This window comes from Pteropus alecto, unplaced genomic scaffold (assembly GCF_000325575.1).
Source record: "Pteropus alecto unplaced genomic scaffold, ASM32557v1 scaffold8, whole genome shotgun sequence".
Taxonomy (NCBI): Eukaryota; Metazoa; Chordata; class Mammalia; order Chiroptera; family Pteropodidae; genus Pteropus; species Pteropus alecto.
Window position 1 is genome coordinate 15,800,665 of NW_006494609.1, and position 12,441 is coordinate 15,813,105.

The window sequence follows — 12,441 nt, forward strand, 5'->3', positions numbered from 1 at the left end:
AGACAACCCAATTTTTAAAACGGGCAAAAGATTTGAATAAATAGTTCTTCAAAGAAAACGTATAACTGGCCAAAAAGTTCATGAAAAAGTGCGCAACGTTATTAGTCATCAGAGAGATGCAAATCAAAACCCCAATGAGACACCACTTCACACCCACTAGAATGGCTGGAATGAAAAGAGGTGCAAGGATGTGGAGATGTCGGACTCCTCACACACTGCTGGTGGGAATGTAAAATGGTCCAGACTCGGAACACAGTCTGGCAGTTCCTCAGCAGTTGGGCACAGAGACACTGTATGACACAGCAATGCCACCCCTCGTTATATACCCATAGCGGCCAGAAAGTAGAAATCATCCAAATACCCATCAAGCAACGAAGGCATAAACAAAAGGGAGGATGATTATTCATCTATAAAAAGGGATGAAGTACTACGATATGCTAACAGCACGGATGACCTTTGAAAACAGGCTACCTGAAAGAAGCCAGACACAGAAGGCCACATAATATGATTCCATTTCTATGGAATGTCTAACATAGGCAAGACTGTAGAGACCAGTAGATCAGTGGTTGCTAGAGTTTGCGAAGAGAGAATGGGGAAGGATAGCTTAATGGGTGCATGGTTTCTTTGGGGGGCAATGAAAGTCTTCTGAAATTATGTAGGGGCAATGATAACACAGCTTTCTAATATACCCAGACCCACCTAATTGTACATTGAAATAGGTGAATTTAATGATATGTTCAGTTGTTTTTAAATGGAGTTAATTTAGAGTGGCAGTTAATCTAAACGTGGTCCCAGGACAAAAAGCATCAGCAGCACCTGGGGCCTCGTTAGAAATGCAGATTCTTGGACACCTGCCAAATCGTTGGCTCGGGGGCTCTAACAAGCTCTCCAGGGGATTCTGGTTTAAATCAAGGTTGAGTACCACTGGTCTAGCATAACAGTCTCTAGATCATGTAAACGCTCCTGGTTCCAGGGTCCGTGACTGTCTCCTTTACATCATCCAATGGCACACACGTCCCCATATGCTTCAAGTTAACCACTCCCTAAACTGGACTGTCTAGTTGGTTAACTGTCCAAGTTAATTTATTTGAAGTTTTTCATCAGCAACTACATCTGTTCCTGTTTTTTCCTCCAGTATGATTAGCCATCTGTTTTGTTACAGTTCATTTTAAAGATTTTTTCACATAACTGTCATTTTCTATTTCAAAAGAGAAATCTGAGAGCTTAGTGAAAGAAATAGCGCTTTCTCTCGTGTTTGCACGTTAATCAGAGTCCATGATATGAGCATTTCTCGGATGGCCCTTGAAGGGATGGCAGTGGGAGACCAGGAGGGGCTCCCGGTGGTGTTGGGGGAGATATCCCTTGGTACAGACACTGCCCCATCACCCTGGTAGCCCCCCAGACTCTGTTAGCATTTAAGCCACACTCTCAACATTAGAGAAACCCAGTTCAGGCAGGTTTGCTGAGAGAATCTGTTGGATTCAGGCAGGGCTGGACGTTGGCCTCACATGAGGTCACAAAATGCTATTCATCACTCAGCAATGCTTTTCCCGGGTTGTCTTCATCCTCAGGCAGTTTGCAAAGGTGGCCACTAGCCAGTCTAGACTTAGATCCCATTAGGTTAACCCAATGCACAGGTGGTGTGTGTGGTTGAGGTAAGAATTGCATCCATCAGCATGTAACAAAATTTAAGTGGCAGAGCCTTCCCTTCAAGACGTTTTTATCATATAACAAGAAGTCCAAATATTAGGGAGTCTCAGAGCTCTACCATATCATCAGTGTTCCATTTCTGTTCCTCCATCCTTAGTAGGTGGCTTTTGTCTTCAAGGTTGCCAGGTGGCTTCTGCAGCTCCAGTGCATCTGTGTTTTAGGCAGGAACAAGGAGGAGGGACAAAGTACAGGAGACACATGCCACTGAGCCTGTCTCTTACCAGGAAGATAGTCACCTTCCTGGGAGCCCCACCATGTAGACTGCCATGTAGACATCTTATTGTCCAGAGTCGTCCGTGGCCACTTCTACCTACAAGGAAGCCTAGGAAAGTAAGTTTTTATCTGGGGACCTATTGTCCCATGCAAAATAATAGGGTTATTTTACTAAAGAGAAAGGGACAGTGGATATTAGAGGCAGGGATTCCCAGCAAAACCCTCAGGGTTGACTCTTGGGTCATGCACCCTGCCCCCCATCTGCATAAACTCCTCGATGGCAGGGTTATCTGTTCACTGTTGGAGTCTCAGAACCTAGAGTAGTGCTTAGCACAGAAAATGAACACACTGAGTACTTAAGGAATGCATGATTAGCTAAGCTTGAACCACACGCCCACCCATAAAGTCAGCCCTCCAAACCACATGGGCTGACATGGAATGGAGGGTTTGTTCCCTAAAGGAACATTAGCATGTCGTTATCAGTAAAAAGGAATGGATGCTAGCCAGACGAGAACAATGAATGTCTGCTACGACCCCAAATTGTTCCAGCCAGCCAGTTCTTAGAGATAGCAAACTACTCAGGAGTGTGTCGTCATGTGCAAACTAACCGATCCAGAGCCTAGTACTCTGAACACCCTCTCACACCCCAGGAGGCAATATTCCTCTGCCCTGATCGCCCTAGAGTCAAGTTCCATAACTAGAGACAGCCCCTATACTCCAGAGCCCATGAAATTACTCAAACTCGTCAATCCTAAACCTGCTTATCCTACCTTGATTTTTCCCATGGAAACTGCAATAAAGGTGCCTGCCTGTGCTTTCTCCTCCCTCCTCCTACCTTTTGATGACCCTCGTGCTTCCCCGTGTGGCCCTGCGTCGCATGGCACACTTCCTGTTTCTAGGGGTCTGTGAGTATAAAACTGTCTTTCCTCATGACAGTCATTTCAGTGTCTGTGTGTCTTACTGGGCCCAATTAAAACAAATGCTAAGTACATTTTAAAACACATTAGATGTGGGTTTGGCAAGATAATGTATATCTGAGCATGACCTTACAACTTGAGGGCGTTAAAGCAGAAAGAATTTCTAGACTCTTAGAAGGGCTCGGGCTGTGTGGTAACAAGGTGATGGACATTTAGCTCGATTTAAGAACTGTCTCACCCTCTCGTTTTTTGGATGAGGAGGCTGAGGCCCAGCTCGGTGGGCATGTCTGCTGAGGAGACCGCATCCTGGGACAGGAGGTTGCATGGTGAGCACAGAACTACAAAGAGCGAGATGCTCCTGGCCAGGGGAGCAGGATGGAGAGTTACCTGCAGCAGGGCTGTTTCTACCTTCATAACTCTGTTGCTTGGGGCCCTTTGGTTATAAGTAACAAAAACCAGCTCAAGCTTGATTGAGTAAGAAAGGGAATTTTATGAGAAAGGCAGAGAAGTGTGCCCTGGAGCAGGTGCGGATGGGGGGGTGGGTCTCAGAAAGAAGGGGAGCCAGGAAACAGATGATGAGGCAGACCCCTCTCTCCCCATCTCCATCCCTGACTAACGCCCTGCCCTCACACCTGCTTCCGCTGCCTCTCCTAGCCTCACCTCCCAATTCCAGCCACATGCGTGGAAATGGGCCCCAATTTCCACATCTGGGGAACAGACTGTGACGAACTCAGCCTGATTGGAAACCACTGCCGCCGCCCCCCCCCACCCCCCCGGCCCATCACAGGCAGGAGCACAGATGTGACTGGGAGAAAACAACTTCCAACTAGTTTTGCTGCCAGAGGTGTCCTAGGATTCCTACCGAATCAGAACTCCCGTGCCCAGACAGACAGCAAGGGTTGGGACGGCCTTTCCAGGCTATCCACATTCCTTCCCTCAGCTGGATGTGACTAGGTTCTCTAATTCCAGTAACATTTCCCAGTGTCGTGTTCTGTTCTTTTGAGAGAAGTTCAGGAAGCATCTAATTTCATCGGTATAATACGTAGAAATCCTCTCCTGAGAACAGGATTTCAAACGAAGAGTTTCACATCCATTCTGTGATTTTTTTTTAGTAGTTTTTATTTCGGATGGCCTTTTCCAGATCTTGTTCTGCCATTCCGGGTGGCCCTTGTGGCCTCTCATTCATTTTATATGTATTAGACTGGGGCTGACTGGGCTGGGGCTCTGCTGAGGGCACAGCGTGGAAGAATCCATCAGGTGGTGGTTGTGAGCGGTTTGCACTCTGGCTTCAAAATGCGTACAAGTGATTATCTTCCAAGCCAACACTGGGAGCCATGGTCTGACAGCTCCACAGAATATCCGAAGCAGGGTCAGTGTTCATATCCTCAGTAGTAATGATGAGACGTGCTGTTTACTGAGACTCTTCTCTGGGCCATGCATTGACAGATACTGTCATGTTCCCAAGTCCCCAATATACTATTACCACCCCACCCCCCTGCCTTTAAGGTAAAGAAATGAGGCTGGTGGGGATGCTTGCCCAGTGAGTGACCCATAGCCAATGAGTTACCCAGCTGGATTTGAACCCAAGTCAGATGCCAGAGCTTTTCCCACTGCTTGTCTTAGCCTTTGAACATTGACTTCGACATATAGAGCAATTAGGAAACAAAACAGTAAATAAAGGGCTGATTTATACAGTACAATCTGTTAGGAAATAGGACAGAGTGCCATTTGTATAGTCCATGTATAGTCATGCTAATTGTATAGTCCAGACTGGTGCAGAAGGCACCAGGAGCTGTCATCAGCTGTGTTTGTACCCCATCTGGGAAAGGCAGGGTAGTGGATTCAAGCAGTAGGACTAGAGGTCGGCTTGGGTGGAGTTACAATAATTCATTAATATTCTTAAAATTCAAAGCAGTTACGGAAGAAAGAGATCACTGTAGACTGGATTGATGAGGAAAGGCTTTCCAGAAAAGTCAGAACAATGGAAAGGCTGAAGACAGGTGGATTTGAGCACTGCAGAAGTTTGTGACACTTTGACCATGACCCACAGTAATGGGTTACACACACACACACACACACACACACACACACACACACACACACACACACGGATATCTGTAAAAAGGAAACAGTCTCATGGAATAATTAACTCTTACTATATAGCATAACTGTACTATTTTCTTCTTTTAAGAAAATGCTAGTTGTCATCCACGTAATTTCACAATCCACTCACTAATGGGTCTCATCTAAGAGCTGGAACATGATAGAGCATTGTTTCTTAGGAAACAATGGTGGACCGTGAGGCTTGCGGCTGGATGGGGCCCGATCAGGGTAGATTGTCCAGACTGGATGGGAGCCCCGTACCAGACTTAAAGACAAACACCCGATGCATTTTGGTGTCTGCGAAAATAAGAAAATTATTTTTCTGCAATGTCATTTGTATTTATCTGCAAAGATGCTCCTGGGCATTTAAATATCCAGGGTTATAATTCCCCAAAGTGTAATCCTGCCCTATAGACGAAGTTTTAGGTCAATTCTGGAGATGCCCTCGGCCTTTCCTAACAGCCTAGATGAGTTGAGATGTGAGCTGACAAGGGAAGGGCCGAGAATTTTGGGCAAGCCAATTAGGAGACCTTCATGCCATTTGTGCAAGGATTATAAGGTGCAGAAAGGTACATATGTAGAGAGAGATCTGGAAGACAGATGTTTTTCTGATGAAGCATCGAGGATGAATACATGAGGGAATTTACTAATTTTGACTTAACTGTATTCTCTTGGTTCATTATTATGAGCAAGCTGGTTTTTGTTTGCTTGGTAAACATGCTTTTAATTTAAGAAGATTCATGCACAAATGTACACAGCTAAAACAGCTATTGCCAGCCTACTTTGCAGTTTTATTTTTTACTGAGATATAATTCATATATCATAAAATTCATCCTTATAAAGTATATAGTTCAGTGGTTTTTAGTATATTCATAAAGTCCTTCAATCATCACCCCTAAATAATTCCAGAAAGTTTTCATTACCCCCAAAAGAAACCCCATACCCATAAGCAATCACTCCCCACCCCCTCCCCATCCCCTGGCAACCACTGATCTACTTTGTCTCTATGGATTTGCCTATTCTAGACATTTCATAAAAATGGAATAATATAATCTCTGGCCTTTTGTGTCTGCCGTCTTTCATTTTGCTTAATGTTTTTTGGATTCAGCCAAGTTGTAGCATGTCTCAATACTTCATTCCTTTTTTGGATGAAGAAGCTATTGTGTTTATATACTATATTTTATTCATTCATCACCTGAAGGGTATTTGGGTTGTTTATACTTTTTTGGCTATTATAAATAATGTGCTATGAATTTTTGAGTAAAAGTCTTTTTGGGGGCATATTGAAGAACTGCCAAGCTATTTTCCAAGAGATTGTCCCATATTTCATTTCCGCCAGCAATGTATGAGGGTTCTCATTTTCCCATATCTTCTCCAATCTTGTTATCTGTTTTTTTAAATTATAGTCATACTTGTAGGTATGACGTATTTTTGATGTGCATTTTCCTAATGACTAAGATGCTGAGCATCTTTTCACATGCTTAGTGCTCATTTGTGTGTCTTTTGGAGAACTGCGTATTCAAATCTTTTGCCCATTTGTAAGATAGATTTTTTAAGTCACTGAGTTATGAGTTCTTTATATGTTCTGGACACTAAACCTTTATATGATTTGCAGATATTCTCCTATTCTTTTGTTGTCGTTTACTTCCTTGATCATGCCATTTAAAGCACAAAAGTTTTTAATTTCAGTAAAGTCCAATTTATCTAATTTTTTCTTCTGTTGCTTGTGTTTTTGGTGTAATTTAAGGAACAATCGCCTACTCCAGGGTCATGAAGAATTGTACCCATGTTTTCTTCTAAAAGTTTTCGTAGTTTTAGCTCTTTGATTTAGATCTTCAATCCATTTTGAGTTAATTTTTGTACATGGTATGAGGTGGGGGCCAATTTCATTCTTTTGCATGTGTGCATAGTCGCAACATCATTTGTTAAAAAGACTTATTTTTCTCCCCCTGTTAAATTGTCTTGAAACCTTTGTTAAATATCAATTCACCTTAAATGTATGGATTTATTTCTGGACTCTAAATTCTTTTCCATTGATCTAGATATCCTTATGCCAGTAGCACACTTTCTATATAGTAAGTTTTAAAATCAGAGCATGTTAGTCCTTCAACTTTGTTCTTTTTTTAGGATTTGCTTGGCTGTTCTGAATCTCTTGCATTTCCATATGAATATTAGAATCAACTTGTCAGTTTCTATAAAAAAAAAAAGTCAACTGGGCTTTTAATTGGGATTGCATTGAATCTATAGATCAGTTTGGGAGGAACTAACATCTTGATAATACTAATCTTCTTTTTGTGAAGAGGAAGAAATACCTCTCCTTTTATTTATTCTTTGATTTTCTCTTTAATTTCCGTTGATGATGTTTAGTAGTTTTCAGCAAATCTTGTGCTTCTTTTGTTACATTTATTTATAAAAAATTTTTTTCTTTTTAAAGCTATTATAAAGGAATTGTTTATTTAGTTTCATTTTTGGATGGTTAATTGTTGTATAGAAATATATCTGAATTTTGTATATTGATCTCGTATCTTGCTACATGGCTGAACTTTTTTAGTTCTAAATGGGTTTTTTTTGTGTGTATTCTTTGGAATTTTCTTTTTACAAAATCATTCCATCTACAAGTAGGGATACTTTTACATCTTTCTTTCCGATCTGAATGATGTTTACTTCTTTTTCTTGTCTAGCTTCCCTGGCTAAACTTTCCGTACATGTTGAATAGAAATGATAAGAGCAGACATCCTCATCTTGAAAGCTTTCAGTCTTTCACTATTAAGAACAATGTTAGCTGTGGGATTTTTGTAGATGCCCTTTACCAAGTTGAGCAAATTCTCTCCAATTTTTAGATCATTGAGTGTTTTATCATGCAAAGACATCGGATTTTGTCAAATGCCTTTTTTTGCTTCAGTGGGCATGATTCCACTCTTGTTTTTTATTCTGTTAAGATATATTGAGTTGACTGAATGTCATATGTTGAACTAAACTTGCATTCCTGGGATAAATCCCACTTGGTCAAGGTGTATAATCATTTTTATATGTTGTCGGAATTCAGTTTGCCAGATTTTGTTAGGGATTTTTACATCCATCTTCATAAGGGATATTGGTCTATAGTTTTATACTCTTGGTGTCCGGCTTTGAAATCAGTGTAACAATGGCATCATCAAGCGAACTGGGAAGTGTTCCCTCTTCTTTTGTCTTTTGGAAGAGTTTGTGAAGGACTCTTGCTGATTCTTCTTTAAACATTTGGTAGAAATCACCATGAAGCCATCTGGCCCTGGCTTTACTTTAAAGGACGTTCTTTTATTACTATGTCAATCTCTTGTTATAAATCTATTCAGCTTTTCTATTTTTTTTTTTTAGTTAGGTTTGCTAGTTTCTGTCTTTATAGGATTTTGTATGTTTCACCTAGTTTATTTAACTTGTTGGGACACAGTCGTTCATTGTATTCCTCAATAATTCTTTTTATTTCTGCAAGGTCCATAGGGATAACCCTCTTTCATTCTTCTTTTTAGTAATTTGAGTCTTTTTTTTTCTTGGTCAGTCTAGCCAAAGGCTTGTCAATTTCATTCTTCTTTTTAAAGAACCAGTTTTTATTTTCATTAACTCATTTTTTAATTTTTTATTTAATTTATTCCTACTTTAATCTTATTTCCTTCCTTATGCTTTCTTTGGATTTAATTTGCTCAACTATTTTTGTATTTTAAGGAAGAATGTTAGGTCATTGATTTAAGATTTTCTTTTTTAATATAGTCATTTATAGCTATAAATTTCTAAGCACTGCTTTTACTGCATCCTATAAGTTTTGGTATGTTGTGTTTTCATTTTCGTTTATCTCAAAGTATTTTTCTCATTTCCCTTGCAACTTCTTCTTTGACCCATTGGTTATTTAGGAGTGTGTTATTTAACATCCACATATTTATGAATATTCCAGTTTTCCTTCTGTTATTGATTTCTAATTTCTTCCATTGTGGAATGGTTATAGAACATATGTTGCATGATTTAAAACCTAAATTTATTGTTGCTTGTTTTATGACCTAGCAGATGGTCTATCCTGGAGAATGTTCATGTTCAATGTTCAGGTCTATCCTTGAGACAAAGACGTATGCGTATATTAATGTTTTTCATTAGATTTGAGAAGTTTTCGAACATGAGTTCTTCGGATATTCTTCTTGACCCTTTTTCTCTCTCCTCTCTTTCTGGCACTCCCATAATGCCTATGTTGGCATGTTTGATGGTGTGCCACAGATATCTGAGGCCCATTTATTTTTCTTCATTTTTCTCTCTGTTCCTGAGATGATATCATCTTAATTGACCTACCTTCAAGGTTGTTGATGTTTTTCTTCTTTCTTCTCAAATCTGCTATTGAGCCCCTTTAGTGAATTTTTCGTTTTAGTTATTGTACTTCTCAACTCCAGAATTTCTATTGGCTCTTTTTTCCTAATTTTTACTTCTTTATTGATATTCCATAATGAGAAATCATTCTCACACTTTTCTTTAGCTTTTTAGACATTTTAAAAAACATCCTTGTGCATATTTGAAAATAGCTGATTTAAAGTCTTTGTCTAGTAAATCCAATGTGTGGAATTCCCCGGAGATAGCTTCTATTGGCTCTTTTTTTTTTTTTTTTCCTGTGCCTGGGCCATACTTTCCTGTTTCTTTGTGTGTCTCCTAATTTGTTGTTATTGTTGAAAACTGGGCATTTGAAATAATGAAATTTGACAACGCTAGAAAACATATTCTCCCTTCCCAGGTCTACTTGTTATTACTATTTAATGTTGTTTTTGCTTGTTTAGTGGCTTTTCTCAAATAATTTTTATAAAGTCTGTAATCATTGTTGCATGTGGCCACTGAAATATCTGCTAGGTTAGCCTAAGGCCATCTGATGATTGCACAGTTATTTATTTGCTTAGATGCCTGGATCCACTAAGTCTTCCAAGCATCGCTGAGGGTTCTGTGTGTTTGGAGGCACATCTTCAACACTCAAGCAGGCAGTTTACAACTCCACCGTTGTCTTTACTTCTTGCTTGCTCAGAGCCTCAATGTTAGACAAAGGTGAAAGCTTAGGGCATTCTCAAGTCTTTCCTGAGCATGAAAATAACCTTAGGCACAGTCTTATGCATGCTCATGGTTTTTAGATTCCTGGAAGAATGGAGGAGCTTTGCAAAGCCCTCTGTAGATAACTCATCCCCCAGCTTTTTTAAAAAACCTTTTTAGTTCACTTATTGTTTGTCTCAACTGTTATTCACCACCTGAGGCAGTGTGATGCCTCTGATTGTTTTCAACAAGATAAAGGCTATTCACAGGGGCCGAGCTCCAATTCAGGTAAAATAAAGGTAGTCTTGGAAGTGGGGTCTTCTAGGCATGCACCAGACAGGTCAAATAAGGCTCATTCTCTGGGAATGGACTTAGAAGATTCAGCCCTGTCTTACCCGCTCTGGTGGGTGCCAGGCTGCTGGTTTTCAAGGCTTCTCCAGAGATACTGAGATGAAATGGAGATAGTGCAAGTTAAAATTGCACAAAGCTCACTGGAGAGAATTTTCAGAGGTCCTTCCACCACCATCTCAGTGGCATCATGGACAAGCTGGTTTTGAGCCTGCATGTGCACAGCCCATACTCTGGGACTTATTAAGGACACATGGTTGCATTTGGTAACTTACTGAGGCCACTTTTTTCAGTTAAATTGTTTGTGGATTCCCGTGGTTGAGGCCAGTGAGGTCATACTTGCCAGCCAGAACACTCACATTTTAGTCTTACATCTGCCACAGGCTGAACATATGACCTTGGAGCAAAGGAGCTAAGATTTCCAAAGCACCTACTGTATGCTGGGCTCTCCATGCTGGGTGTTTTACATACATTATATCACCTCATTCTTGCAACAACCAAAAAAGAGATAATGTTTCCATTTAACAGACACACTACTAAATGCAGAATGCAAAGTGCTTAGCACTGTGCTTAGTACACATGGCAAATACTCCGTGTAAATTATTACCTTGTTGTTACTACAACTGTTATTATCAGAGGAGGAAGTGGAGTTGATGGGATTCCTCAAGGTCATTTGAATGCCAGCCCAAGTCTGTCTGATTCCCCATCCATAGTCCTGGGCATAGTCTGATTCCCCATCCATAGTCCATCCCCTGGGCAAGTCCATTCCTTCTCTAGGTCTTACTTTCCTTATTCTGTCAAATGAAGGATTTTGACTGACGAACACTTACTGAATCGTCTTGCTAAGATCACTTTTGGGCTGACATATATGTGTGTGGTTCTGTGAGGTCAGTCACACAGAGACACATTGGTAGCATTCTCTTGTTTGGCTTGAAAGATAAACCAACAGGTAGACTGACAGGTGTGTAACCTAGTGTGTGTTTCTCTCGCCCTCTCTTCTGCCCCTGCCCCGTCCCACTGCAGAGGCGAGAGGAGACAAAGCCAAGTGGGTGTTCACCTGGCCACTCATCTTCCTCCTGTGCATCACCATCCCCAACTGTAGCAAGCCTCGCTGGGAGAAGTTCTTCATGGTCACCTTCATCACCGCCACGCTGTGGATCGCTGTCTTCTCCTACCTAATGGTGTGGCTGGTGAGTGGTGGCAGCAGGGTGGATCGGATGGACAGACCCTGCCTGGCACCTGCCGGAGGCAGGAGAGCTGGGTTCAAGAGTGACCTCAGGCACTGGTGTGCCACCTTTGGCAGGTCACCTACCTCACTGACCTCAGCTTATTTCTCAGTAGATAGGGATTCCAGCAGAGATGCATGCCACTATGCTATGTGCCAGGGATGCACAGATAGACACAGCAGGTGCTTGCCTGCAGTGCAGGTGTGGCAGAGGGAGATGAACCTTCACAGGGCAGCCTGAGATGTACCGCCCTGGTGGGATGGGCAGAAGACCATGGCGAGGGTGATGTGGGTTCTCTGTAAAGAGCTCTGGAGGGCTGTCACCAGGGCGAGGGTGATGTGGGCTCTCTGTAAAGAGCTCTGGAGGGCTGTCACCAGGGCCCCTTCCTTTCCAGGGTCCAGGGGAATGTGAGGGAGACTGCAGTCAGTGGAGATGAACACCAGGCAATGCCCTTTCTAGGCCTCCTGCCAAGGGCTGCTCCTCCCCACTTTCGATGTTCAGGCACATGTATAAGTTTTATATAAGCTCCTTTAGTCTTTGTGACAACCGTTTTTATTATGCCCATTTTACAGATGAGGAAGTTGAGGCATAGAGATTGCATAATTTGTCCAATTAGTCACAGAATTAGCATCTAGTACACAATTAGTTACATCATTAGTTGTAGGGTTGGGATTAGAACTCTGGTCTGTTACCCTCCTGAGTCCATGATCTCAACCACTGTCCTGAACTGCCTCGATTAGTTGCTGGAGTTCTCAGATGCCATTCGGACTGAAGTTTTGCCGGTGGAGAGGCAGTAGCACGGCTTCTTGTCAGCTCCTCCGGCCATGTGTCACAGCTCCCTGCACAAACCTTCATTGGCTGGGCTGGGCCAAGAAGCGACCCCCGCCCCCTAGCTC

At 41.8% G+C, this 12,441-nt stretch overlaps 1 protein-coding gene across 2 annotated transcripts in view; it reads left to right on the top strand.

Moving 5' to 3' along the window:
* The window catches only part of SLC24A4 (solute carrier family 24 member 4), a 133,396-nt gene that overhangs the window by 111,037 nt on the left and 9,918 nt on the right, over window positions 1-12,441 (top strand). For both annotated transcript variants that reach the window (XM_006925538.2, XM_006925537.2), the window contains exon 13: window positions 11,343-11,509. In XM_006925538.2, coding sequence (XP_006925600.1) covers window positions 11,343-11,509 — 167 coding nt within the window. The remainder of the gene's footprint in view (window positions 1-11,342; window positions 11,510-12,441) is intronic.